Raw genomic sequence first — 27988 nt, forward strand, 5'->3', positions numbered from 1 at the left:
AAGCCAGAGATTCGGAGCGGGGAGGCACTGCACCAGTTCACCCAGACACCTTTAGGTCGCTGGTCGCGGCGGGAACGCAGCCGGCGGAGGACCCCAGCGAGCGGCCAGAGTCACCTGACACGGGAGAGGCTGCGAGGCCGCAGGGGCGCGCTCGGCTTCCGTAGCCGCGCCGGCGCCCGGGCGTCTACCGCCCCAGCCCCTGCTCCAGGGTCACATGACAGGCTCTTTGGCAACATGGCGGTGGCCGTATTGCAGCACCCTGGCTGAGCGACCGCGAGTGCAAGTGGGCTCCTACCCGGGCCGAGGGGTGGCCTCAACCGGGGAGCAGAGGATCACAAACTCTCTTCAACCCCTTCCTGTCTCCGATCTCACCCGAGTTCCACTGGTCCCCTCCGCGCGGTGTGTCCGCCGGCGCGGGGACGCATGATAGAGCCCGGCTGCCATCCCCCGGCTCTGTGCTTCGGGGCAAGCTCCTCTCGTGTGTCCAGGCACATCTCCCTCGCCTGGATTCCCTCCTTTCTCCAGCCTCCTCCTCTCGCAGGTGGGATCGTCGGTGGGACCCGCGGCCCACCGGGACCATGTCCGGGTCCGACACCGCGCCCTTCCTCAGCCAGGCGGATGACACGGACGACGGGCCGGCGCCCGGCACCCCAGGGTTGCCGGGGTCCATGGGGAACCCGAAGTCCGAGGATCCCGCGGTCCCGGACCAGGAAGGACTGCAGCGCATCACGGGCTTGTCTTCGGGCCATTCGGCTCTCATAGTGGCCGTGCTGTGTTACATCAATCTCCTCAACTACATGGACCGCTTCACCGTGGCTGGTACTGACTTCTGGGAGAAAGTTAGAAGAGGGGAAGGGAGCGGGGTCCTGAGTGGGGCTGCCTCGGACGGCCCATCCTGAGTCTTCTCCTTCCCAGGAGTCCTTCCGGACATTGAGCAGTTCTTCGACATCGGAGACGGTAGCTCCGGCCTCATCCAGACCGGTAAGTGGAGGCTAGGCACACAGAGCGGCTCTTCTTTCTGTCCTGCCCTCCTTGAGGCCACATGCTGGCCTGCCTGGGGCCTCATTTTTGGGAGGTACTGTGGCCAGAGCTAGGGGAGATGGCCTCGACTCTACCCTGAAGCTGTCCTGTTTGAATAGGACACCACATTTAAAGAGATTTCAAGAGGGAGTCAGTTTAGTGTAATGGTATTTAGGCCGACATGGGTTTAAACATCAGCTTTTCACTGAATGTGATGGTAGGTAAGGCCCTCGGTTTCTCTAAGCCTCACATTCCTTGTGGGTGAGATGGAACTCATAATAACCAGACTCACCTCCTAGGGCTGATGTGAGGATTAAATGAGGTAATGCCTGTGAAGTGGATTGTGCAATGTCGGCAAATGGTAGGCACCCAGTAAATAGTGGCAGGAGGGGAAGAGGTGAGTGTTACTTGTTCAGAACTTTGGGATTTGTGGGAGAGGCAAAGCCAAGACCTACTCCTCTTTACCTTCCTTCCCTCCTTCATTCATTTCTGAGCACCTACCTGTGCCAGGCTCTGGAGGGAGTGCTGATGACATCCAAAGAGCATGGCAAGACCTCTTAGTCTCATTGTCTTCTAACCCTTTTATCAGCCAAAGAATCTGGGTTATTATTCTTATTTTATAAAGGAAGTAGGTAGTATTTTTATAAAGAAAAAATATTTTTAAAGCTATACTTTTATAAAGAAACTGAGGCTTGGAGAAAAGTTAAGACTTGCTTAGGGTCATACAACGAGTTTGAGGCAGAAGAAGAGTTTGAAACAAGGTCTTGCAGTGTTTTTTGCTCCACTCCAGGCCACTAAGGAAATGGAGATATTTAAGCCAAAGTTGGATGGAATGAGAATGGGATCACAGGTCCAGTTCTGCCCAGCTCCAAAGAGTTGTTGAGTTAGGGAAGAAACAGGTCTTTCTTGGCAACCTTGTTCACGTTTTCATTCACCTTATGTTTGCTGGGCACCTGTTTTGTGCCAGGCATTGTGTTAAGGGATGGAAACACAGTCATGCCCATTACAGGCAAGGTCTTTTTCTTCTGGAGCTAACATTTTGCTGTGCATGAGCGGGCAACAGTCCCTAAACTAGTAATGAGGTAGTATTCTATAGGAATAACTGTTATGTCAAAGAAGACAGAGTAGATGAGATAGAGATTGGATATGTGGTGGTTGGGAAGGTTTCTGAGCCGAAGGTAAAGGAGCTGAGGTCTGTGAAGCTCAGGGGAGAGGAGAGATGGAGAGATGGAGAGGACAGCATCTCCATAGCCTTCAATACCAAAGCCTTAAGTTGGTATTGAACTTGGCAGTTGGGCCATTGGTGCAAAGTGGAAATGTGGATAAGTGTGAGGTTGGAGAGGTAGGGAGGGGTGGATCAGATAAGATTTCGGGCCCGGGTGTGGAGGATAGGATAAGTCAGCTGGGCCATCCATTCTACAGTGGGAGATTTGAAAGACATTGCAGACGGGGTTGGACGACTACTCCCCCCGCCCCAATCCATCCACACCCCAGAAGGAAGCTGTGATGGTTTCAGGATTGGGAGTTGTTCTAGCCCTCTTCATACTCCCAAGCTGGGGTGGAGGCTGGGGTCGGGGTACTGAGGCTGGGCTGTGACTCTCTGCTTCCCCTCAGTGTTCATCTCCAGTTACATGGTGTTGGCACCTGTGTTTGGCTACCTGGGTGACAGGTACAATCGGAAGTATCTCATGTGCGGGGGCATTGCCTTCTGGTCTCTGGTGACACTGGGGTCGTCCTTCATCCCCAGAGAGGTGAGGTCCCATGCTGGTTCCTGCTCCCACCCCTACCCCCACCCCCACCCCCTGCCCCAGCCCTCCCATCAGTCTTCGCTGCTGCTCTTTGGAGTCACTGCAGAGTGGGCCTGCGGAGCTTGTGTGCTTCCCTTGGTCCATACCATCTTTTATCCCTTGCCTGCCTGAATCATCTGCCCACCCCATCCTCTCCCCTGTTCTTCCAGAACCTTCTTCTGTCCATCATCCCCTCTCGCCCTTTGGCGATTGACTCCTTCCATTGCGTACCAAACGCTTCTGTTCCTCTGCCATGGGAAAAACCTTACCCGACTGCCCTCTGTTTGTCTTCCTTTTCCTAGCCAGACTTCCCCAAAGGCCCCCTTACCCAGCTCCAGTCTGGGTGAAGGGGCAACCGGTCAAAGGCTCTGCTTTGCCTGTACTTCCTCTCCTCTCACTCTCGCCTTGAGCACGGCTGGCTTACCTGCCCCCACCACTCCATTGCCAAAGTCAACAGGGCCCTCTCAATTGCTAACTGTAGCTCCCAACTTCCTAGGCCTGTTCTCCCTTAATCTCCTGGAAGCCTCTGGCTCTGTTGACCCACTTCTTCCTTCCGGAAACTCTTCTGACTTCTCTGACTCCCCTCTTCTGGTTTTTGCCCCGCCTCTCTGGCTGTTGCTTCTTTACTCCTTTAAACTCTCCTCTGTCTGTTGTCACTCTCTGCCCTGGGACTCTGTCTCCTCAGCCCTGGACACTACGTACTCTCCTTGGGTGATCGTGCCTTGTCCTTAGCTTCTAGTGTCTTTGGCAGACAAGTAAACCCCCACCTAAGATCATTATTCACTACTGGGGTGTCTTGGATGGGTGGACGAGATAGAAATAAAGATTTATTTTGCACCAATAGGTGCAAAATAATGAGTAGACCTTTGGTGGTCCAGTTCTCACAGTAGTTATGTGAACAAGTTGTTGTTATTATCCCCTTTTGCAGATAAGGAAACTGAGGCTCAGAGAGGTTAAGTTGCTTTCTCAAAGTCACAGCTAGTAAGTAGTGGAGCCAGGATTCAAGCTCAGGTCTGTTTGCTTCTGAACCCCAGGCCTCTCCTGCCATCCCCGCCACCTCCCCAGAGCAGGCTGGTGAGATTGGCGGGGAGGCTGGCCGCAGCGCGGGGTGCCACCTCCCCCATATCTCATTCCCCAGCGATTCTGGCTGCTCCTCCTGACCCGGGGCCTGGTAGGGGTTGGGGAGGCCAGTTACTCCACCATCGCGCCCACCCTCATCGCTGACCTCTTCGTGGCAGACCAGCGGAGTCGGATGCTCAGCGTCTTCTACTTTGCCATCCCGGTGGGCAGGTGAGTGGACCTCGAGCCTGATAGGGAGGCAGGAGGGCCTCGCCTGGGACGTGACTGACCAGCTGTCTCCTCCCCCACCCTCTTTCCCCAGTGGTCTGGGTTACATTGCAGGCTCCAAAGTGAAGGATGTGGCCGGAGACTGGCACTGGGCTCTGCGGGTGAGTTGGGTCACAGCCTGGGTGAAGGTCAGCAATATGCTCACTGACCCTTTTTTACCTTCAGGCACCCCCCTTTTAAGGCATTACTCACTCTGCTAAGCCTGCGGGAAGCCTAGCTGCCCTCACTATGAAGCCACACACTAGATAAAACTCTTGGTTACAGGTGACAGAAGCCATTGTAAACTGTAAGCCCCCTAATGGGACTGTATTGGAAAGTCCCAGGGTGAGCTTCAGGTAAAGCTGGATCAAGACACCCACACTGTCCCAGGAATTTGCTCATCTTTTTTCTCAGCTCTACTTTCCTCTGTGTTATCTTCATTCTCAAGCAAATAAAAGCTCCACATGTTTATCTTCCCACTTATAAACTTTAGCAGCCTGGATCCTTGAGTAGTAGTCCTGGATGGTGTCTGATTAGATGAATGCAGGTCACATGCCTTCCACTGAATCAACCAAGGCCTGGGAGGTTAATGTGACTCTTGTTGGCTAAGTCTGGGTTTCAAGCCCCACCCTGTTTGAACCAAATGAGTTGAGAGAGATGTAGGGAGTGGTTTCCCAAAAGAAAGTTAGGGAAAGTCCGTGGTTGCCAAGGAGGGAGCAGTTAGGCTTGCAGAAACGGGATCCATTGACAGTGACAGTCATCCCTCCCCTCAGTCACAGGTTTAACTCCCTTGAGCAAGCACTCCCTGGTTGGTTGAGGTCTTGCCTTTACACACCCTTACGGTCTCTCATTCCCCAGGGCTGAGTACCTCCCAGTCTGTTCCCTTCCTGAAGCCCACTCTTTCCCCAGGTGACGCCAGGTCTAGGAGTGCTGGCTGTTGTGCTGCTGTTCCTGGTAGTACGGGAGCCACCAAGGGGAGCTGTGGAGCGCCACTCAGACTCACCACCCCTGAACCCCACGTCGTGGTGGGCAGATCTGAGGGCTCTGGCAAGAAAGTGAGTTTCAGTTCAGTCGCTCAGTCATGTCCGAGTCTTTGTGACCCCATGGACTACAGCACGCCAGGCTTCTCTGTCCATCACCAACTCCAGGAGCTTGCTGAAACTCATGTCCATCAAGTCGGTGATGCCATCCAACCATCTCATCCTCTGTCGTCCCCTTCTCCTCCTGCCTTCAGTCTTTCCCAGCATCAGGGTCTTTTCTAGTGAGTCAGTTCTTCAAATCCGGTGGCCAAAGTATTGGAGTTTCAACTTCAGCATCAGCCCTTCCAATGAATATTCAGGACTGATTTCCTTTACAGGAAACTGACTGGTTTGATCTGAGTTTAGTTCCATCCTAACCTAACATCTGAGGCCCCCAGGGATGCCCTGGGGTCTGTTTTGAGATTTACTTGGGTGTGGTCTTTGTGTGTTCTACCAGCTGACCCTACCCCAAGGCAAGGAATGCTATCACCTTGGCCCCTTTGTGGCAGCTGCTTGAATTACAGGCCCAGATCCTGGAGCTGGGACAACCATTACACCCAGTGCCCAGATAATTCAAATAAGCCAGAGAGGAAGAACAGAGGTCTCTGACCCTGATACCTCAGTGGAGTCTAACTTCCTCCCTCCTGATTGTCTACAGTCCCAGTTTCATCCTGTCTTCCCTTGGTTTCACTGCTGTGGCCTTTGTCACGGGCTCCCTGGCTCTTTGGGCCCCTGCTTTCTTGCTGCGTTCCCGTGTGGTCTTGGGGGAGACCCCACCCTGCCTTCCTGGAGACTCCTGCTCTTCCTCTGACAGGTACCTGGATGGGGACTGGGCTGGGGGGCCCTGCAGGTGGCAGGGGATGAAGTGGAGAGGGTCTGTGATTCAGACTCAGGCAAGGAGCGTCTGAATCCTGACTCCACAGCTACTTCCTCTCGCAGAGTCTCGGTTTCCTGGTCTGGGAGTAGGTGTCTTCCTCTTGGAGCTTTGTGTGCCATGGGGTTCTGTGCCTAGATAGACCTGGGTTGTGAGCGTGGCTGCGATGGACCATCTCTGGGCCTTGGGGGTGAGGCTAGGGGGCTTGCCAGGCAGAAGGACTAGCCCCCCTTTTCATCCCCCTCCCCTAGCCTCATCTTCGGACTCATCACCTGCCTCACCGGGGTCCTGGGTGTGGGCCTCGGTGTGGAGATCAGCCGCCGCCTCCGCCGCACCAACCCCCGGGCTGACCCACTGGTTTGTGCTGCTGGCCTCCTGGGCTCTGCGCCCTTCCTCTTCCTGGCCCTCGCCTGCGCCCGTGGCAGCATCGTGGCCACCTATGTGAGTAGCCAGCGGGTGTCTAGGGGGGTGGTCTGGGTCCAGGGTGGAGGGATGGTGCACCGAGGGGCAGGATTGGGGTCAGAGCTGACTCTGGAGCAGGAATGCCTGGGTTTGCATCTCAGCTCTGGCCATTCTTAGCTGTGTGACATTGGGCAAGTGACTTAACCTCTCTGTGCTCAGTGTCAACTGCTGTAAAATGGGATTGCTATTAGTACCTGTCTCCTGCGGGTGTTGTGAGGGTTAACAGAGTTAACAGGTTAAAGGAGTTAACAGAGGGCCCTGGTACCTGGTGAGCCCTCCACATGTCTGCTCATGTTGTGGTGAGACCCACCCCATGCCCCCTCCTTCACCACCTACCTCCCATCCTCCAGATTTTCATTTTTATTGGAGAGACACTATTGTCCATGAACTGGGCCATCGTGGCTGATATTCTGCTGGTAAGTAGGTGGCTGGCCCAAGGTTACCCCAGTGGCGGATGGGAGCGGGCGGTGGGTAGGAAACCTCATGTGTGCTAAGTCGCTTCAGTTGTGTCCGATTCTTTGCAACCCTATGGACACTGTACCCCTCCAGGCTCCTCTGTCCATGGGATTCTCCAGGCAAGAATACTGGAGTGGGTTGCATGCCCTCCTCCAGGGGATCTTCCTGACTCAGGGCTTGAACTCATGTCTCTTATGTCTCCTGCATTGGCAGGCGCATTCTTTACCACTAGGGCCACCTGGGAAGCCCCATAGGGAACCTCACTTGTCTTGAATTGTGATGGTCACCCCTTTTTCAGAACCTAGTCCTGAGACTGACTTCCAGCCCCAAGTGGGCCTGTAGTTTGGGCCTGCCCTGCCCTTCATCCCAGCCACACCTCTGAGCTGGGGTTCCCCTGATGTCAGCCTGGGGTGTGCCTCGGTCCTGTCCTTACCCTCTGCCTCCTGCTCCTCTCTCCCACCAGTACGTGGTGATCCCCACACGACGCTCCACTGCCGAAGCCTTCCAGATTGTACTGTCCCACCTGCTGGGTGATGCTGGGAGCCCGTACCTCATTGGTTCGGTGAGCAGGACCTCTTGGCCAGGCCTGGGGTAGGCTTCAGGGGCACCCTACGTTCCTGGCACCAGCCAGTTGCCAGCGGCCTGAGCACAGGCCAAATAAGAGGGTCCAGTCCAAGTGAGGCATCCGAGTCCCAGTGCCAGGCACCCCTCACCTCGAAGCCTCAGCTCTGCCGGCAGGATTTTGTCTTGGTAGATTTCCGCCGGTGAGGTCCTGGCTTAAGTCTTCTTTGTTCTTCTGGAGTTTGGGGGCTTCCTTTCCATGCCTCTTTTTTCTGACTTTTCTTTTCCTTCTTTTTTTTTAAATTTTTTTGATGAAAAATTCTGCAAAGTCTTTGTTGAATTTGTTACAGTATTGCTTCTTTTTTATGTTTTGGTTTGTTGGCTGTGAGGCATGCGGGATCTTAGCTCCCGGACAAGGGGTCGAACCCGCACCCCCTGCGCTGGAAGGCCAAGTCTTAGCTACTGGACCGCCAGGGAAGTCCCTCTCTTGACCTTTCTTTCCCTGTCTCCCTGCAGATCTCTGACCGCCTGCGCCGGGACTGGCCCCCCTCCTTCTTGTCCGAGTTCCGGGCCCTGCAGTTCTCTCTCATGCTCTGCGCCTTTGTGGGGGCGCTCGGGGGCGCGGCCTTCCTGGGCACCGCCATCTTCATCGAGAGCGACCGCCGGCAGGCTCAGCTGCACGTGCAGGGTCGGTCGGGCCTCCCCTCTGTCCGTCCACAGCTCCCTGTCTAGCTTCATGATGCTGCCTGCTGGTCCGTCTGTCTGCCCGCCCAGCCCCGTGTACCTGGCCTCTCTTAGTCCTCAGCCCTCCCCTTCCTTGGCTTCCGGGCTGCCTGACCCATGAGCTTATACCCTGCTGTGTGCCCAGCTCTGCTGCCCTGTCCATTTGCCACTGCTTGTTTGTCCCCTCCCTGGGCCTGTGTCTGTCTTTCCATCCAGCCCTGGCTCTGATTCTCTTCCCCGGCAGGTCTGTTGCCTGAAACTGGGCCCACCGATGACCGGATCGTGGTGCCCCAGCGAGGACGCTCCACCCGGGTCCCTGTGTCCAGCGTGCTTATCTGAGGGATCACCGCTTGCTATCTGCAGACCTATCACAGCTGGCCCTGGGCCCACCCTGGGAGGTGCCCGGGGCCCAACTCCTCGGCTAGCCCATTTTCTGGGAGGGGCCTTGGGCCATGTTCCAGCTCCCACACACTACATGGGTGGCCAAGTGGGGACACTGGGGGCTCGGGACGGGGGAGCCCCTGCCCCTGGAGCAGCCCTGGGGCTCGGTGCTATTTGTAACTGAATAAAATTTGTAGCCAGAACCCCAAGTGCCTGCTGGAGTCTCTCTGGGTTAGGGACCTCTGACCTCTGGATGGTGGGAGATGCCCCCTCTCTAGGCCCAGGGTCCCAGGGGCTGTTGGGTGACCCCCGTGGGCCCTGGGGCAAAGCCCTGTCCTTCTGGGCCGGTGAGCATTGGGGTGGAGTGAGCTGGCTTTGTGTGACCGTGAGTCATGCCCGTGTCTCCCCTAGAGCCCGCCCTCCTTAGCAGGCCGGCCTGGGCGAGGTGGGGGTGGGCACACCGGGGGCCCCTCAGAATTCCCGGTGTTGGAGGCTCTCCTTGCTGCCTCTGTGAGCCATGGCTGTGGAGGCCACAGCCACTGGCCAGCCTGTAAACATCTTTCCCTCCTCCCCCCAGTATGAGTTGCCCCTTGCCAGGGAGACCAGCTGACCCTTCTGGAGGGCCCAGGGTGGCTCCTGAGGTGGCCTCCTCCCCCTCCTCACTGGCTGAGTGGGGGTGGGAAGGGGGCGGGTGCAGCCGGCTGAGCCCCGATGATTTCCTGCCCTCACCCGGCGCTCACCACAGCTTCCTGCCACAGGCAGGCAGGCGCTGAGGAGAGGCGGGCGTGGAGCGAGGGGCAGGTAGGGCTGGGGCACAGGGTCTGTGTAGGGGTGGCTGGTGCCCCAGACTCCAGCCCAGGCCCTGGCCTGACCACCCTGGGGTCCAGGGTCTTCCAGAGCCAGCGCTGACGCCCGCTCAGCCCAGCGAGGGGAGGGGATCCAGAGGAACCCCCGCCTCCACTAGGCTCCCAGCTGGCCGCCAGTACCCTTCCCGGCCTGGCCCTTGCCCTGCTGCTTCTCTGTGTGGAGGGGTGTGCAGCAAGCAGCTGGGCCTGGTCCAAGCAGATGGAGGCGGTCAGCCCGGCTGTCTACGTGCTGGGGCCCCTGCTGCTGCCTCTCTTGGCTGTGTTGCTGATGGCTCTGTGTGTGCGTTGCCGGGAGCTGCCAGGTGAGTGGGTGCCGGTGGGTTGACCAGATGCCCAGACAATGCCAGGGATCCTCACTCCATTCTCTGATCCCTTCTTTCCCTTTAACTGTCTGTAACTCTTTCTTGCACGCGGAGACGCTGAGAGCCCCATACTCCATCACCCTCTGCCCTCGTCACCCTCTTTTCCTGCCTCACGGGCCTTCTCTTCCCCAGGCTCATATGACACTGCCGTCTCCGATAGGTGAGTCCGCCCTGTCGACCCCGTTCGACTCCCTCAACGCCCAGTGTGGGGCTGGGCCCCTGGGGGACTGGGGTGGGGTCCAGGGCCTCTCCCAGCTGCTGACCTGCTGTGTCTCTCCTGCCAGTTTGACCCCAAGTAGCATCATGATCAAACTGCCTCGTGAGTACATGAGTGTCCCCTCCCTTGAGTTCGGGGAGAGGGTCCCCTGGCCTGGGAGAGCGTGTGCCTATGTTCTATTTCCCCCCTGTGGCCGCCCACATGACCTGAGCTGGGGGTGGGGAGGGAGATGGTGTCCCTCTGCCCAGGCCTCTCCAGGGCCCCAGGGGTGGCAGGGGTCAGTCTGCCCTTTGAGGCCTTGTCCAGGATAGGCGCGTGAGGTGTGGAGTCATTCCTTCAGCTTGGTACTGTGTCCTCAGCCACACTCGTCCCACGGCCATCCACCACTCCCTATCCGCTCCCGAGCCAGCCAGACCTGCTCCCCATCCCGTAAGTACCGCTCCCCCTGCCAAATCCCCCCCTTTACCCCCTCACCTCCTTGGATTGGGGGCCTCTTGCCCTGTTGCAAGCCCTCTCCCCTTAGAGCCCCATCCCAGCATGACCTCTGACCTTTGACATCCAGAAGGTCCCCGCAGCCCCTCGGAGGCTCCCACTGTATGGCATCGTCCCGGCAGGACTCAGATAGTGGTAAGTGTGGAGCGAGACCCACAGGGCTGGGGCCTCTGGGCAAAGGCCCCCTCTGAGCTGACTCAGTCTCCTTCTCGCGCTCTCTCTGCAGCCAACAGCGTGGCCAGCTACGAGAACGAGGGTGTGACTGGAACCCCTGTGGCCCCAGCTGGGAGGCGGCTGAGACCCATCCTGGGCTCCGCTGACCCTGTGTGGTCACCCCCAGAGGCAGCCTGTGAGGATGCAGACGAAGATGACTATGAAGAAGACTATAACAACGAGGGCTACTTGTGAGTGGCCAGGCGGGAGGTGGGGGCCGAGGCCAGGGCTGCTCGCTCACCTGACCCTTGACTCCCGCAGGGTGGTGCTTCCTGACAGGGACCCGGCCACCAGCACTGGCAACGCCGTCTCACCGGCTCCTGCGTCCAGCAAACCCGGCCTCCGAGACAGCGCCTTCTCCAGTGAGTCGGCCGTCTGACCACTCCCTGCCCCTCCGTGCTGCGGCGCCTCGGGTCTTCCCTCTCTTCCTGGATCCTTGCGGCCCTCCATCTTCTCGCTTCTCTCTTTCTGGCCCTCCTGTCCTTCAGCTAGGGGACTTCCGGCTCCAGTCTTCTTTTCTTTTCTCTCCTCTTCCCTCTTTGTCGTTTGCCTTTATTGTCTGCAAGATTTCCTTGACTCTATTCTTTTGACTCCGAGCTTTTGTCTTTCTTGTCCAAAAGCTCTTCCCTCATTTCTGAATATTCCTTTCTCAGAGCCTCCTCTCTTGTTTCATGAAGGCGATATCATCTTGCAAATCTTGAAGGATAGTGATGATCAGCTGTCTTTTTTGGGTTTCTTTGGAAAGTTTTCTTCTGCTTCCAGTGCTGTTTCAGTTTCCTTTGGGCTACTTTTCGCTCTTCGTTTTGGTTTCATCCTGCCTCTTGGAGGCTTTTATCAGTGTCTTGTGATCTTCAGTGTCCGTTACTCTCTTCCTTCTATGCTTGCTCTGTGCCATCGTGTCCACACCCTGACTTTATTTGCCATCCAGATCCTCTCTAGCTCATGGCCTCTCTCTTGGGCCCCAAACCATCTGTCCAGGTGCTTATTTTCATCCATTCATTCACTCACTCATGTTCATCCATCCACTCACACAATTCATCCAGCATACTTACTGGTTGCCCCTGAAATAATCACTGCTAATGAGATAAAGTTGTGATTAAGGCAGCTAACATTACTGAGGGCCTAGTACATGCGCTGCTAAGAGTTTTATGTGTATTTGGTGTTATCTAGTCACTGAGTCATGTCCGACTCTTTTGCAACCCTGTGGACTTAGCCCAGAAGGCTCCTTTGTCCACGGGATTTCCCAGGCAAGAATCCTAGAGCGTGTTGCCATTTCCTTCTCCAGGGGATCTTCCCGACCAACTTATTAATATTAAACCTCATAATTCCCAGGGGCTTTTGAGCTTCTCCCTTCCCCTCCTGCCTCTCATTTGTCCCATCTGTACAATGATTTGTGTATTTAACAGAAGATTGGCAGCGCTTACTATATGACAGACCTTATTTTATTTAATTCACATTTTCACAACACCCCTCTGCGGTGGGTACCGTTCCTCACCCTATTTTACGAAACCGAGGGCTGGAGAGGTTAGGTAGATCATCTGAGGTTAGTTAATGCTGAGGCTGGACTTGAACCTGGGCATTCTGGCTCTGAAACCTGCTTGTCCACAGCCTCATGGAGAAAATAAGTCAACCCCTGAAAGAATAAGATGGCGTCAATGGCGCAAGGCACCAGGAAGGGACGAGGACAGGAGAGGGGGTCAGGGCACGCCTGGCTGAGGAGGAGGAGCCAATGGGGCTGATGACGCCCCTGACACCACCCAGCCTTGCGTGCTGTCTCCTTCTCCACACGTGTCGCCCAGCCCCACCGCCCCGAGCTGCTCCCTGTGTCCCTGCTCGCCAGCCTGGGGGATGTGCTGGGGTCTGTTGCCTCTCCTCCCACAATTCTGTTTTCTCTGATCAGTTCTGGTTAAGTTGCCCAGGTTCTCTCCATGGCCATGGGCGTCACAGGGCCAGCCTCTCTGTACCACTCCGGGCTGATGGTGGGCGTGATCTCTGGGTGGTGGTGGGGGTTCCTGTATGCAGGCGTCTCGGGCTGGTTACGTGCGAAGTCTTGGGTGTCTGCATTTGGGGGGTCTGGGTAACAGTCCCCGGGGCACCCATGCTTTTCCTCTAGTGGAGTCAGGGGAAGATTACGTGAATGTTCCTGAGAGTGAGGAGAGTGCCGACGCATCTCTGAGTGAGTGTGGGGGGCCCTCCTGATGCCCTCCTGGGGTCTGCCATCCCTCCCTCCCTCCCTCTTGCCCCTACCCCATCCTTACTCTCATGCCATCCTGGGGTGGGTGTCTCCAGTCCCCTGCCCCCCGTGGCTCCCTCGCCCTCTGCCTGGGTGTCCTCTTGCTCTCTCATCCTCCGTGTGACCTGTCCCCCTTTGGGTGTGGCTGTCCCACCTTCTGATCTGTCCCCACAGATGGGAGTCGGGAATATGTGAATGTGTCCCAGGAGCTGCAGCCCGGGGCGAAAACCAAGCCTGGTGTGTGTCTGTGTGTGTGTGTGTGTGGAGGGGGTGGGGGAGGTGGGGCAGACCCTGTGGGAGCCGCCTTGGAGATAGGGGTGGGTTCGCTTTATGAGCTGAAGAGCAGCCTCCCCTTCCCTCACAGACACCCAGAATTCCCAGGAGGTGGAGGACGAGGAAGCTCCGGATTACGAGAATCTATAGCTGAACTGAGGGCCTGGTGAGAGGCCCTGCCCGCCCCAGCCCTGCCCTGGGCCTGCAGGCCCTTGACCCTTCCCACCCTCTCAGCCCTCTCTGTCTGACTCTGGGGACCCCCTCTGACCCCCACCGACAATCTCCCCCGACTCACAGCCCCTCCCCATCTCCCTGTCCTCTTGTGTTTCAGTGTGCGGCCGTGCCTGATCTGGAACCAGCCTCGCCTGGGAGTGCTGAGCTGGGCGGCTGGCGGTGGCTCTACGGGGCCCCACTTGGCAACCTGCCCCAGCTGCGGCCTGACAAAAGCCTGAGAATTTTCCCCCTAACTTATTGTCACTTTGGGGTCCAGTCTCTGTGGGCCCCGAACTCTGCACCTTCTGACGCAGCCTGAGAGTGAACCACCCGGCCCCAGCCCTACTCTGTCAGAGAATAAAGGCTGGTGCGGTCTGCAGTACTCTTGGCTTTGGCTGGCCAGTGGGTTGGAGTCAGGGTGAGGGTGGGCTGTGTCTGAAGGCTTGTGTGGTTGTGTGAATGCATGTGTGTTTCTGGATCTCCATTCTCACAGGCCCTTCGTGCTCCCAAGGGTCCCGACCAGGTATGTGTGAGTGACTGCACTGAAGCCTGGGATTCGTTGCTTTCTGAGTGAGGCTGTTTCTGACCCCGACTGGCACTCCTGGGGCTCAGACACATCTGCCCACGAGATAGTCCTTGGAAGTGGCAGGCGACGACTGTGATGATGGGAGAAGGGGGTATGGGAAAGCACTGGCTGGGCAAGACCTCCCCACTGGCTCCCAGTTTCCCCATCTTTAAAACAAAGGAGTTGACTCACTGACCTCAGAGGACCTTCTTAATTCTTAATTTTTGTGGTTCTTAATAAAACAGAACTTTAAAAAATTGTCTAAGCGACTGAAAATGTTAACGGGCAGCACAGTCTTCTTCAGGCTTGGATATACAAATGACTTGGGGGGGTTTTGCTAAAATGCAGATTCAAATTCAGTCAATCTGGGATGGAGCCTGGATGGACTCTGCATTCCTAAGGAGCTCCCAAGTGGTGATTCTACGATTGCTGTTCTGAGACCCTGTTCCAAGTCGCAGGGTCTGGTGGATACCCTGGTTGTTGTGACTGGCTTCCCTGCGCAAGCGCGTGACAACCTGGTCAGAATGAGGCCCAGTGCTGGATGTGGGTGAGAAGCATCAAGAAGGAGAAGCTTTCTTGTTCACGGCAGTCGTGGAGCAGGGAGAACGTGGCCCTGGAGCCCCCCCACCTGGAGAGTCTCCCGAGAACGAAGCCAGCGTGGAGGGGAGAGACGGCCTGGAGATGGGCAGGGCTGGCTTCCTGGGGGTGTCAGAATGCTTGGACCCAGTCCAAGCTGAAGATAGACATCCCCTCCGACTGCCAGTTACTTGGGCCAATAAATGACCAGTTTCCTTCAACCAGCTTGATGGGGGGGTTTCTGTCTTACACAACCAGAGTAGGCCTGAGTGAGATGCAGAGTCGTTGGCATCCTTTGCAAAGCTGTGGGCTCCAAAGGTGATAGCTAGTCACAGCTCGTCTGTGGAGCGCCTGTCGCATCTTCCGGCTTATTTTATCATCATCGTGCCCCTGTTGTCAGTGAAGGTGCCTATCCCGTATCCCCATTTTGCAGGTGAGAAAATGCAGGCTCAGAGAGGAAAAGCAGTTTGCCCAGAGGCAAACAGCCAGAATGGCAAATCTACGGTGAGATGTTTGCCTGTTGGTCTTCAGAATCATTGCTGGCAACACCTTTGCTCTGGGTGTTATACTAGCTGCTGGCTGCCCCAGGCGGGGAGGTTGTGAGAGGCCTGTTGTAAAAGTGGGGGAAGGAGGTCTGGGGAGGGGCTTGACAAGCTAGATGTCAACAGGTGGCATTAAGTCATTTGGTTTGGAGGTAGTTACAAGGCAGAGGGGGACTTCCCTGGCAGGCCACTGGTTAAGACTGTGGACTTTCTCTGCAGGGGGCATGGGTTCAATCCCTTAGTCTAGGGACTAAGATAACCACAAGCTGTTTGGGAACTAACATCCCACATGCCATGCGGCATAGCCAAATAAATAAATGAAACAACCCAAACCTGAAATAATTCCAAATGCCGTTAAAGGGCAGAGGCACCTTCCTGCCTGGGCTGAGGCACAGAAAGAGTTTACCAAAAGGTTATGTTGGTGCGGTCACCCTGAGGGTCATCTAGCAGCATCTGTCAAGAAGACGGTGTGTCCCCTTGCCTAGCAAATCCCTGGGTATAAACCTGGACAAACCAGCACGTGGGCTAAGGGAGTGGGCCCCAGGGGCTCAGGGCAGATTGTAATGGCCCACAGTGGACACGGCAGAGGCCGTCACTGGGGGAGTGGGCAGCGGAGGTGCAGTCTAGTGACACGGTGGAAACCCACCAGCAGAGAAAACTGGATTGGAGCAACATCTGTCAACTCCGATGAATATCACCAACAGGATGTGGAGTGGGCAAAGGAAAACAAATGGTTTTATTTATATAAACTTAAAAATGATACATGAAAGATCTGTATATGTTGTCCAGGGATACACATATATGCAAAGATACCAAGACAGGCAAACGAGGGAATTCTCGGGTGGTCCAGTGGTTAAGGTTCCATACGTTCACAGCTGTGGGCCTGGGTTCAATCCCTGGTCAGGGAACTAAGTATCCCACAAGCTATTCAGCCCAGTCAAAAAATAAAAGATAAAGGAATGAGGAATACCAAACTCATGAGAGTGGTTGTTACCACAGGCCAGAGTGGGAGGGTTCCTGGGAAGGGGTTCAAGAGGGCCTTCATGATATGTATAATGTCTTGTTTTTAAGCAAGGTCTGATACATAGGTGTACAGCCAGTCTCCTGAGTTTGGGGACTTCCCTGATGGTCCAGACTTGCCTGATGATTAAAACTCCACGTTCCCAATGCAGAGAGCCTGGGTTTGACCCCTGGTCCAGAAACTAGATCCCACATGCCACAGCTAAGATTCCCCATGCCTCAACTGGAAGACCCCAAGTGCTGCAACTAGCGATCCTTCGTGCTGCAAGGAAGATTAAAGAGCCTGCATGCCGCAACTAAGGTCTGGCACAGCCAAATAAATATAAAACAAATATAATTAAAAGTCTTAAGGGAAGTCCGGCCGTCAGAGAAATATATAAGGTCCACTGGAGAAGGGAATGGCAACCCACTCCAGTATTCTTGTCTGGAGACAGAGGGACCTGGTGGGCTACAGTCCATGGGGTTGCAAGAGTCAGACATGACTTAGTGACTAAACCACCACCACCATAAAATTAAACATTAAAAAATAATAATAATAAAAGAAAAAAGGCCATCAGGAGGTAACAGCTCTCTAGATTTAGTGTCAGAAGCAGTCCTTGAGACAGGGGTCCCAGTGAAATAGTTTATTTGGGAGGTGGTCCCAAAAACAATGACAGGAAAGTGAGATAGGAAAGAGATGGCAGCTAACAAAGGGTGTATGAAAGAGCCAGTTCCCCTGCAGTCAACAGCCTGGTGAGGAGAGGAGCGGGGGCGGGCTGGGAGCCTAGTGTAGTGGGTGGGTGTGAGCCATGCTGCCCTGGGAGGGAGCTGAGGTGTTTGACAACATCTCCCACCAGTTACCACTGAGGGCAATTCCAGGAGAAGCCGGGGATGTTTATTCTCTAGAACTTCTGGCCTCCCACCTATGTGGACACAGTGGGCTCCGTGGCCCCAGCAAGCCTGGAACAGAGGAAGGCAGGTTCTGGCAGATGCGTGGGCCACTGCACCCTGAAATGGTGAGGAGGTGCAGACTGACAAGGCATTGTCAGTGCCTGCTACAAGAACTTGGGCTGAGACGTCCCTGGTGGTCCAGTGGTTAAGAATCCACTTGCCAACGAAGGGGACACAGATTCAGTCCCTGGTCCGGGAAGATCCCACATGCAGCAGAGGAACTAAGCCGTGCACCACAACTATTGAACCTGTGCTCTAGAGTCTCGTGCTCTGCGACAAGAGAAGTCACTGCAATGAGAAGCCTGCTCACCTCAACTGGAGGGTAGCCCCACTCTCTGCAACTAGAGAAAGCCTGCATGCAGCAACAAAGACCCAGTGTAGCCATAAATAAAGAGCTTGGGGCAATCCCATTTTTCTCAAAATGCACTGTATGGCCCATAAATTCTGGGAGAAGCTTCTCAAGAAAGCATTCTGCATTCAGAAGAGTTTGGGAAAACCACCTTCTCTGAATCCTTCTGGCAGGGTCGGATGCACTTTGATGAGTTCCTGGCTCTGAGGGCTCCTGTGACTCTTTGTCTAACCTAGTACTCCCCACATATATTTGACTTCAGAACCTTTAAAAAATGTTATTATTAGCATTTTGCTGGCCACCTTTTTAATGTCTACAGAAGACCTCTTTTGTTTTTCCTTGTCTGTATCCATGCCTTCTTTCAATGATGCCACCTGGATTTGAAATGTCTATGTGGCTCAGGTGGAATTGAAGTCTTAGATGTGCCTATGACCCAGAACTGGCCAATCATTCATTATATCCCGCCCCCTGACCACAGTCATTGGTTGATAGAAGGGCACATGCCCAAATTTAGGCCAATGAGACACATTCCTGAGACTTTGGGTAGAACTAATGGGGAAGAGTTCCTAGTAGGTTGTCCACTGGGGGTGTTAAGCCCATAAGACATAGACCTAGAGCTTTTGCAGGCTTCCACTTGGAAGAAGCCTGCCTGAGAATGAAGACTCCGGAGAGGAAAGCAGAGTCAACACAAAATAAAAACAGAAAAATTGAATCCTAATAGCTGTATAAACTCCCAGATCCAATGATCCATTGTGCCTGAAGGCATTACTCCTTGATGAGTTTATCTTTTTTTTTTTTTCCAGTTAAGCCAGTTTGAGCCAGGCTTTCTTTCACTTGCCACAAAACGATTGCTCGTGGATAGCCATGGCTCCTCTCATTTCCACCAAATCCCAGCCACAATCAGGCCAGCCTGGGCTGGTGATCAATGTGTGAAACTCACCTTTTTCTTCACCTTCTAACTACCCCTCAGAGATACCTGGGTGCACACTTTATGGCTGGTAACCCATCTGTCCTGTGCCTATCTTCCTCCTCAACCCTGTAGGGAAATACTTCTGTATTTTTCTTAACTTTTGCTTTACTTACTTGGTATTATTAGTCTTAGAGCTGATGAGCAAGAATTCCAGAAAAAGAACCAAGTTTGGTGGCAAGAGCCCTGGAATACAAGTGAGGAGACTGAAGTTTGAATCCTAACTCTGCCATGAGATTTCTGGGCTTTGGGAATCTTTGAGGACGTTGAACTTAAGTTTTGGGTTGGTTTTTTTTTTTTTTTAATACAAATTTATTTATTTTAATTGGAGGCTAATTCCTTAAAGCATGATTTTTAAAAAAAGAACTTATTTATTCATTTGGCTGTGCCAGGTCTTGGTTGTGGCATGCAGGAATCTTTTTAGCTGTGACATGCAGAATCTTCAGTTGCAGCAGGTGAGATCTATTCCCTGACCAGGGATCGAATCCAGGCCCCCTGAGATGGGAGTGAGGAGTCTTAGCCACTGGACCACCAGGGAAGTCCTGAACTTAAGTTTTAAAACCTTCTCATTCTGGGGTCCCTAGCCCCACAAGGTGTCCCTGAAAGTAAAAGAATGGAATCCCTTGTTGCTGAGAAGGTTGGAACTCAGGTATGGCTGGAGTCAGAGGCTTAAGTATCACCACCAACTTCTAGTTCCTCTTCATCTCTCCTTTCTCCACTGATTTTGTTTTCTCTCCCTTGTGGTCATGTGACAATTCGAGCAGCTGCAGGGAATATGTCCTTCCAATTTCTAGCCTTGGGGCAGTGTGGGGGGAAGGGAGGGATGTCCCAGCATCTCCAACAAAAGCCGTAAGCTTACTCTAATGACCTTAGCTTGGGTCGCAAGACTCCCTGGTCTTCCCGGGTGGCACCAGTGGTAAAGAACCTGCCTGTCAATTCAGGAGACGTTAAAGACGTGTGTTCAATCCTTGGGTCGGGAAGATCCCCTGGAGAAGGAAATGGCAACCCACTCTAGTATTCTTGCTTGGAGAATCCCATGGACAGAGGAGCCTGGCGGGCTACAGTCCTTGGGATCTCAAAGAATCAGATATGACTGAAGTAACTTAGCACACACATACAAGGCTGCCTGAACCAATCATTGGCTGGGAGAATGCCATAAACTGACTGATTTGGGCCTGGGTCCTATGTTCCTCTCTGAGGGATTGGCAACGGGGAAGGCGCCGAAAGAAAATTAGGGGCTATTGCTGGTAGAAGGGAAGATGGTGGTTGGGATGACATCGCACATTTGAGGTTCTCACATTTTTTGAGAACCACACTCATGATTTCACCGAGTCTCACAACACTCCTGTCTACAAGGTATGAGGAAGCCCCTCTTGTAGAGAAGAGAAATAGACTCAGGGAAGTTAAGTGATTTGCTTCAGGTCATATAGCAATCCCAAAGTTACTTATGAAAGCAGGGCCTACTTTGGAAGGGAGGGAGGGAGGCCATATTAGAAGTTCATGTCTGAGCCACCAGGGAAGCCCCTAAAAGTTGGTGCAGAAGGTGAAAAGAGAGAGGCAAAGCAAAGGAGAAATTCCACAGAGAATAAATTCTGCTTGGCAGGACTTCCCGGGTGGTCTAGTGGTTAAGGATGCAGCTGCCAATGCAGGGGACATGGGTTCAATCCCTGGTCCAGGAAGATTCCACTTGCTGCAGAGCAACTAAGCCCAGGCCCCACAGCTACTGAGCCCGAGTCCTGCAACTACTGAAGTCCGTGTGCCTAGAGCCTGTGCTCCACAAGAGAAGCCACAGTGATGAGACACCTGCGAACCGCAACAAAGAGTAGCCCCCGCTCGATGCAACTAGAGAAAACCTGCTCACAGCAAGGAAGACCAGTGCAACCCAAATAAATAAAGGCAATTATAAACATCATTGGCCTAGGGACTTTTGCTAAAACTTTTGGAACTAAGGCTGTCTCTTTCTCTCTCTCCTGGGACCCCTCAACATGGAGGATGTGGGCTTGGAGCTGCCAGGGGCCACCATGTGAAGGGCACCTGTGAGGGAGAAGGCAGTACAGAGGTGAGCAGCGCCAGGTAGGGGGAAAAAGGCTTCTGAGACTGTGGGTTGAGGTCCTGGATCCATTCGTTCCTGAAACTGGCGCCACCCATGAACTGCTCAGTTACAGGAGTTAATAACCACCCCTCACTTGGCTCCGCTCCAGCTGGGTTTCTGTCATTTGCAAATAAAAGGGCCCTGACTCATCTAGACAGGATGCTGTGGATCATCGACTTTCAACAAGGCCCACCTGCAGGCACTGACATAGGCCACGCAAGATGCCACACACTTCACATATGTTCGGTGGCTTCTGTGACCCTGAGTAAGTTCTGCTCATTATCACCCTTTTACAAATGAGGAAACTGAGGCTCAGAGAAGGCAGGTAGGTGGCCAGACCAAGCAGGGGATTGACCGAGTGGTCCAAGCAACCCCTGTTCCCGAGTGCCTCCATCTGTACCCACCAAATCCCCCCTCAGCCTCTCTGTCCACCTGTGTCTCTCAGCGGGTAGACAAGGCCACTCAGAACTCACTCCCTGGCAGAACTTCAAATGGGCTGCTAGCTCTGGGGAGATGAATAATTGAATCTAGAAGAGAGATGCAGGGCTGTGAGCAGCTGGGCCTGAGCTGAGTCCCTCTTATTGAGGACACACAGACTACGTGAGCCTGAGGAGTGGATACTTGGACTATCTGTGGCCCTGTGGGGGCTGGGAGTCCTCTGAGCTCTGCGTGAGAGGGGGACCCGGAGCCCCTCCTGCCTCCAGGCTAGGGGTCCCTGTCTGCCTCCTCGTGCGCCCTGGCAGGGGCCTCTGAGTGCCTCTTACTCTCTCCCACTGACTCTCAGGTCTGCCTTGTCGTTCTGTTTCCGGGTCCCCTCCCAACACCCAACCCCAGGCTCTGACTCCGGCCCCCTGTCTCCCTGAGCCACTTGCCACTTTCCACTTATGCCCTCCCGTCTCCTCTCGTCTTGGGTGCCTCTGGGTCCCTGTCCCGTGTCTGACTATCTGTCTCCGTCTCTGAGGGCCTCAATCTGTTTTTCTGTCTTGAAGCTGTTCTCTCTTGTCTGTCTCTCTGCCCTGTCTCTCTCTCTCTCTCTCTGGTTCTCTGTCTCCCTCCTCCTCTCCCTGCCCCTCCCTCCCCACATCCTGAGTTGTCTTTGGGGAACCGGAAATTTGGGGGATCAGAGAGATACCAGGAGGCTCAGCTGCTGCTGCCTAGAGATAAAGTGCATGTGGGGGGCGCGGGCTGGATGGGGGATGGGGGAGCCCAGACTCCACCGCGTCTTCCTCCCGGCCCTGCTGCACGCAGAGACTGACAGGAATTATGTCACCCCTTCGGGGCTCAGCCCTATCCTCTGGGGACTGGGCCTGATGAACCCGCCTCCCTCTCGGGGTTCCTGTGAGAATTCAACCAAGTCTCCTGGCTGGAGCAGGGGCTTGGGGTTGGGGGGCGGGAAATGGGGCGAGTGAGGGGTAGAGAGAGCGCGTGGGGTGGGGTGAGGCTGGCTGGGGCTGGTGAGGGGCTGAGGAAAGGGGGCTCCCAGATGCTCTGAGCTCCTCCATTCCCCTACCTGCTCCTCAGGAGTCCCGCCTGTAACGCGGTGGGCTTATGTATTTCAAGGGATTTCTCGACCCTTTCTCCATCGCAGGTTTTTCTATTCACGGCTTTAATCCTCACAGCACCCTGAGGAATTGGGTTCTGTTATTTATCCTATTCTAGCGAGGGGGAAACTGAAGCACAGAGAAGTTGAACAACCTGCCCAAGGTCACTCTGAAGGAACTGTTGACGTGACAGGACTCTGGTTGGATTAGACTGGTCGTTGCCAATGTCTAGGTTCACCGTATATGCACCTGTTTTAAACAGTGGCAACATTGTCCTTGTTTAGTCGCTAAGTCATGTCCAACTCTTTTGCAACCCCATGGACTGCTGCCCACCAGGCTCCTCTGTCCATGGGATTTCCCAGGCAAGAATACTGGAGTGGGCTGCCATGCCCTCCTTCAGTAGCGTCATCAACTCACCTTAAATCCTGGGGAAAGAGAGTAATTTTCTCCTCAATTCTGATTATGGCTATGGAGAAAGGCTCTTTGGGTGCTGTTAATTACCCTTAGACACTTGCTTTGTTTGGTCACATCAGATTCTTTGTGACCCCATGGACCATATCATGCTGGCTTCCCTGTTCTTTACTATCTCCCAGAATTTGCTCAAACCCATATGCACTGAGTCGATGATGTCATCCAACCTAGACACTTGCTGATCTCCCTTTTGCAGTGAGAGGAAACCTCAAGCTCCATGCCCTGTGAAGACAGCTGGATAGAATTTAATCATTTTGATTTTGATGGATTTATCTTTTAGGGTTTCCTTTTGTTTGAGGAAATTAATACAGGTTTTCCATTTAGGAATATAGCACATAGTTGACTTTTAAACGAATTTGAGTGTTCTGTTTTGTTTGGGCTCTGCTGTGCAACTTGTGGGATCTTAGTTCCCCAATCAGGGAATGAACCTGTACCCCCTTGCAGTACAGTACCCCTTGTATGGAGTCCTAACCACTGGACCACCAGGGAAGTCCCTGAATTTAAGTTTTAAAAGGAAGTCATTTTAAAGAAAAATGGGAAGACTGAGTCCAGGCAGTTCTGGATATGGTAAAGATCCTGCATGTGGGTTCAGAACTGAGTTTTAGGAAACCCAGAGCCAGTCAGTGACTGAGAGCCCTTTACTTGCTCTGCCAATGTCCCTCCCAGCCTGGCAGAGCCCGAGGTTGCCTCTCACAGACCACATAGCCAGTCAGTAGCAGAGCTGAGACCCAAGCGGCCGTTGAAGGGGCTACAGGACTGATGATGGAAGCCCCACAGCTTGGGAGACCCTCCAGATCCTGCAGAGTTCCTGACAACAAGCAACAGAAACCAAGGGAGACTCTTGGCTTCAAAGAGAAGCACTAGACGGGGAGCCAGGCCCAGAGGATCATGGCAGAGGGCCGAGGCGGGCTTGGAAAACCAGCAGGAAGTGAGGGGAAGGTCTCAGCACAAGTGGCTCTGCTCAGACACTCCCAGCCCTGCCAGCAGGCCACTAGCTTGACCCTCAGTGGTCCCTCCCAGGCCCCACACTTGTGCCCAGGCTGTGGGGGTAGGTGAGGGAGAGGTTTCTCCCCATACAGGAAGTGGGTTCAGGGCCTTTCAGTGTCCCACTACTCATAGCTCCTACCACAAAAGTAAGGGTCATAGGCTGTGGCCTGCTTCCTCTCCCGTGCCCACCGAGCCCACACTGGGGAGAGGTGCACCTCACCTTCAGGCCTAACTCCTGCTCTCCCTTGGCCTTACTTGGAGCTCCTTCTCTGCTCCGGGCCTCAGTACACCTAGCGGCTGACTGGGGCGATGGGACCCACGCAGATCAGTGGTTTTTAAATTTTCCCGAGGAACTAGTTCAGAGATTCAGCAGACAGTGGATGTATTGAGGTAAACAGCAGACTATGAGGGGTGTCTGTTGACCCAGTCTTTCTCTAAAACAAAATTATTGTTATAATTTATTTTTGCCTGGTATTTTTGTTGTTTTAAATTTATTTTTAATTGAAGGATAATGGTTTTACAATATATATTTTTGCCATAAAATCTAATGATATATCTGAACTCCCAAATCAAGTTTATGCTGATTTTAAAAAAAGAGTTTATGCTGATAAAACACTGCTTTTTCTCTGTTTCGTATACGTGGGCTTGCTGCCAGTACTTTAACAATTCACCTCCCCCTTGCTCTCTGAGTCAGTCACTCAGCCTTCCTGCCTCATCCTCCCCAAACAGGCCAGGCTCATTTCTGCCCCTGGGTCTTGGCACTTGCCCTTCCTTCTGCCAGGAGCCCTTCTCCCATGTCCTCACATGGCCCTCTCCTTCCGTCATTTGGATCTTCAAGTAATCATGTCCCCCCTCAAAATCACCCTGGTTCCCGTCGTCCCCCTGAATTGGCTGAAAAGTCAATAACACTGATCTTTTTATGCAGTTGGCATTTATCATTTGTCCCCTCTCTAGACTGTGAGCTACTTCATCTCTGTCACTCCAGGGCCTGGCATAGATATTGGCACAGAATAAGTGCTCAATTAGTACTGCTGAATGAATGAATTAAAAGGGAGCTTAAGGGCCTTCCCTGGTGGTTCAGCAGTTAAGACTTCGTCTTCCCACGTAGGAGGTGTGGCTTCAATCCCTGGTCAGGGAGCTAAGATCCCGCATGTCTTGTGACCAAAAAACCAAAATATAAAACAGAAGCAATATTATAACAAATTCAATAAAGACAGACAGAGAGAGCCTCAGACAAGCATATGAGCCCCTAAGAGACAAGTTCCCCACGGCTCTTGCAGTTCTAATACATCCAGCCTCAGGGAAGCACTATCTAAGAGAAGGATGGCAACCTGCTGACCCACTACGGTGTTTAATTTTTTTTTTTAATTTGTAATTAAAACAAACAAACAAACACATGTAACAGAAAGATCACCATACTAACCATTTCTAAGTGTACAGTTGAGTAGTGTTAAATAAATTCATGTTGTCGTATAACAGGTCCCCTGAACATTTTCACCTTGCAAAACCGAAACTAGGCCCATCAAACAGTTCCCCATTCCCATTCCCCCAGCCCCTGGCAACCACCAGTTTACTTTCTGTTTCTATGCATTTGGCTTGAGTGATCTCATATCCGTGGAGTCATACAGTATTTGTCCCTCTGTGATGGTCTTATTTTACTTAGTGTAATGTCCTCGAGGTTCATGCGTGTTGTAGCATGAGACATGATTTCCTTCCTTTTTTTTTTTTTTCAGTAATTGTATTTATTTTTGGCTGTGCTGGGTCTTGGTTGCTGCGAGGTCTTTTCTGTAGTTGTGGTGAGTAGGGTCTGCTCCTCTGTGTGGTGTTGGGGCTTCTCATTGCAGTGGCTCCTCTCGTTGCACAGCACAGGCTCTCGGGCGCATGGACTTCAGTAGTTGCAGCTCCTGGGCTCTAGAGCACAGGTGCAGTAATTGGGCCTATAGGCTTGGTTGCTTGAGGCATGTGGGATCTTCCCAGACTAGGGATCGAATCCATGTCTCCTGTATTGGCAGGTGGATTCTTTACCCCAGAAACCCTTGATTTCCTTCCTTTTTAAAGGCTGAATTATATTCCATTGTATGTATACACCACATTTTGCTCATCCATTCATCTGTTGATGGATGGTTGCTTCCCCCTCTTGGCTATTGTGAATTGATGGATCATATGCTAATTCTTGGAGCAGGCAATGGCAACCCACTCCAGTACTCTTGCCTGGAGAATCCCAGGGACGGGGGAGCCTGGTGGGCTGCCATTTATGGGGTCGCACAGAGTTGGACACGACTGATGTGAGTTAGCAGCATCAGCAGCATGCTAATTCTATTTTTAATTTTTTAAAGAACTGCCATATTGTTTTCTGTAATGGCTGCACCATTTTGCATTCCTACCAACAGTGCACAAGGGTTCCAATTTCCCTGCCTCCTCCCCAACACTTATTATTTTTTGTTTATTTGTTTGCTTTCTGGCTGTGCTACGTGGCTTGCAGGGACTTAGTTCCTTACCCAGGAATCAAACTGGGGCCCATGGGCAGTGAAAGCACCAAGTCCTAACCACTTGGACTGCCAGGGAATTCCCTATTTTCTGATTAAAAAAAAAATGTTCTTTATAGCAGCCATCTTAATAACTGTGAGCTGATATCTCATTGTGATTTTTCTGCATTCCCCTAATGATTAATGATGCGTATTGGCCATTTGTGTATCATCTTTGGAGAAATGTCTATTCAAGACTTTGGTCCATTTTAAAAATCTGGCTATTGTTTTTTTGTTGTTGAGTTGTGGGATTCTTTATATATTCTCTCCCATTCTGTAGGTTGCCTTTTCACTCTGTTGATTATGCCTTTTGAGACGCTGAACCTTTTAAGTGTGACATAGTCCCTTTTATCTTTTTTTTTGTTTTTGTTGCTATGCTTTTGGTGTCATATTCAAGAATTCATTGCCAAATCCGATTCATGAAGCTTTTCCCCTCTATTTTTTCCTAGGAGTTTTTACAGTGTTAGGTATTTTATCCAGTTTGAATTAATTTTTGTATATGGTATTATGTAAAGGCCCAACTTTATTCTACTTCTTAAAAGATTTGTATTTATTTATTTTTGACTATCCTGGATTTTCGCTGTGGTAGCTTCTCATTGTGATGGCTTCTCTTGTTGCAGAGCATGCACTCTAGGCACATGGGTTTAGTTGCCCCTTGGCTTGTGGAATCTTCCTGGACCAGGGATCAAAACTGTGTCTCCTGGATTGGCAGGTGTATTCTTAACCACTGGACCACCAGGGAAGTCCCCAGTTTTATTCTTTTGCATGTGGATATCCACCTTTCTTAATACCATTTGTCAAAAAGACTATCCATTTCCCATTGAATGGTCTTAACAACTTTGTTGAAAATCATTTGCCCATATATGTGAGGACTTATTTTCTTTCGTGGATCTATATGCCCGTCTTTACGGCAGCACCACACTCTTTTGATTTCTGTAGCTTTGTAATAAATTTTGAAATCAGAAAGTATGAGTTTTCTAAATTCGTTCTTTATCAAGATTGTTTTGGCTATTCAGGGTTCCTTGAGATTTCATATGAATTTTAGGGTGGATTTTTTTCTATTTAATTTTTAAAAAGTAGTTGCTGGGTTAGTTGGATTTATATTTGATTGAGACCTGACTATAGTAGCTTAGGCAAATAATAATCTTAATTCTTTGTGTAAATTAGAGAAAGATACCCTATTCTCCAAGACTTTTTTCCACTTGTTGAAAAAAACTGTCGTGATTATGCTGATTTTGTTCAAACAAGACTTTCCACTATTGTCGTCTAGAAAATGGTCACGTACACATGTGAACCTGCCATGTCTACTGTGTGAATGTGCCCTACAAGTCAAGTAGGCCCAGTCCAAGGAGGTGTGCCAGCTCCACAGTATTACCAAGAACCCAGCTTCCTTCTGTATGTCTGTGTGACCATCGTCAGCTCTTAGCTCCATCCTCAGAGTCGCAAGATGGCTGGCAGTACTCACATCTGTGCTTCAGCAGGAGGAAGAAGGGCTGGGTCAGGCAAAATGGGCTCCTCTCCCACCAGCTCAAAGCCCCTATTCCAGGTTTTGTGTATCTCCACTCAGGGAGACCACAGATTCTGTTTCACTAGCTAATCCTAATGGCAAAGGAGGCCAGGAAATACTTTCTTTTTTTTAATGTGATCACATCGTGACTTCAGATCAGAGTTCTGTAACTAAGGAAGAAATAAGCAACGGGAGTGTCACAGTGGGCTCTGCACCGTTGCCACCGTGAAGAACATGGGTAATTTCCATATGGAATTCAGTTCCCACTTCTTCTAGAAGCACGACAGGTCTAGCAAGACTGGCTTTGTGTTACCGTGTGGCAATCACAGGCCAGAGTTGGGTAGAGCCTCCCCTGTTTTATTTTATTTTCAAAGTTTTAAAATAAAAATTTAATATGTTTTTAAAAAATAGGTATTAGATACATATATATGTAGGGCT

General features: G+C 52.4%; 2 protein-coding genes across 5 annotated transcripts; both read left to right on the top strand.

Annotated features, from left to right (window-relative positions):
- Window positions 1-201: 201 nt before the first annotated feature.
- Window positions 202-8812, top strand: SPNS1 (SPNS lysolipid transporter 1, lysophospholipid). The gene is made up of 12 exons (XM_005894507.3): window positions 202-819; window positions 916-981; window positions 2635-2771; window positions 3946-4097; window positions 4189-4255; window positions 5043-5188; window positions 5811-5966; window positions 6278-6467; window positions 6839-6904; window positions 7408-7506; window positions 8022-8193; window positions 8473-8812. Exons 1-12 carry the CDS (start codon window positions 579-581, stop codon window positions 8565-8567), a joined length of 1587 nt encoding a protein of 528 aa, XP_005894569.2. The 5' UTR covers window positions 202-578; the 3' UTR covers window positions 8568-8812.
- Window positions 8813-9353: 541 nt separating this feature from the next.
- On the top strand, window positions 9354-14713 carry LAT (linker for activation of T cells). 4 transcript variants are annotated; one of them, XM_070363094.1, is made up of 11 exons: window positions 9354-9777; window positions 9892-9997; window positions 10122-10156; window positions 10414-10483; window positions 10620-10681; window positions 10773-10950; window positions 11021-11121; window positions 12873-12935; window positions 13167-13229; window positions 13357-13431; window positions 13597-14713. In XM_070363094.1, exons 1-10 carry the CDS (start codon window positions 9675-9677, stop codon window positions 13413-13415), a joined length of 840 nt encoding a protein of 279 aa, XP_070219195.1. In that variant the 5' UTR covers window positions 9354-9674; the 3' UTR covers window positions 13416-13431; window positions 13597-14713. The 4 variants fall into 4 exon arrangements, with proteins under 4 accessions (XP_070219195.1, XP_070219194.1, XP_005894572.1 ...); XM_070363093.1 differs by having other exon boundaries at window positions 9356-9777; window positions 10617-10681; window positions 13597-14711; XM_005894510.3 differs by having other exon boundaries at window positions 9358-9777; window positions 9970-9997; window positions 10617-10681; window positions 13597-14710.
- The last annotated feature ends 13275 nt before the right edge of the window (window positions 14714-27988 follow it).

The sequence above is a fragment of the Bos mutus genome, chromosome 25 (assembly GCF_027580195.1).
Source record: "Bos mutus isolate GX-2022 chromosome 25, NWIPB_WYAK_1.1, whole genome shotgun sequence".
In the NCBI taxonomy this organism is placed as follows: Eukaryota; Metazoa; Chordata; class Mammalia; order Artiodactyla; family Bovidae; genus Bos; species Bos mutus.

Excerpts from the sequence above, each read along its gene's own strand:
- SPNS1 (XM_005894507.3), top strand. The coding sequence starts at position 579 with ATGTCCGGGTCCGACACCGCGCCCTTCCTCAGCCAGGCGGATGACACG. Across the intron at positions 6,468-6,838 it reads GCAGCATCGTGGCCACCTAT|ATTTTCATTTTTATTGGAGA; the intron begins GTGAGTAGCCAG and ends CCCATCCTCCAG. Across the intron at positions 8,194-8,472 it reads GGCTCAGCTGCACGTGCAGG|GTCTGTTGCCTGAAACTGGG; the intron begins GTCGGTCGGGCC and ends CTTCCCCGGCAG.
- LAT (XM_070363093.1), top strand. The coding sequence starts at position 9,675 with ATGGAGGCGGTCAGCCCGGCTGTCTACGTGCTGGGGCCCCTGCTGCTG. Across the intron at positions 9,778-9,891 it reads GCGTTGCCGGGAGCTGCCAG|ACGCTGAGAGCCCCATACTC; the intron begins GTGAGTGGGTGC and ends TTGCACGCGGAG. Across the intron at positions 12,936-13,166 it reads GAGTGCCGACGCATCTCTGA|ATGGGAGTCGGGAATATGTG; the intron begins GTGAGTGTGGGG and ends CTGTCCCCACAG.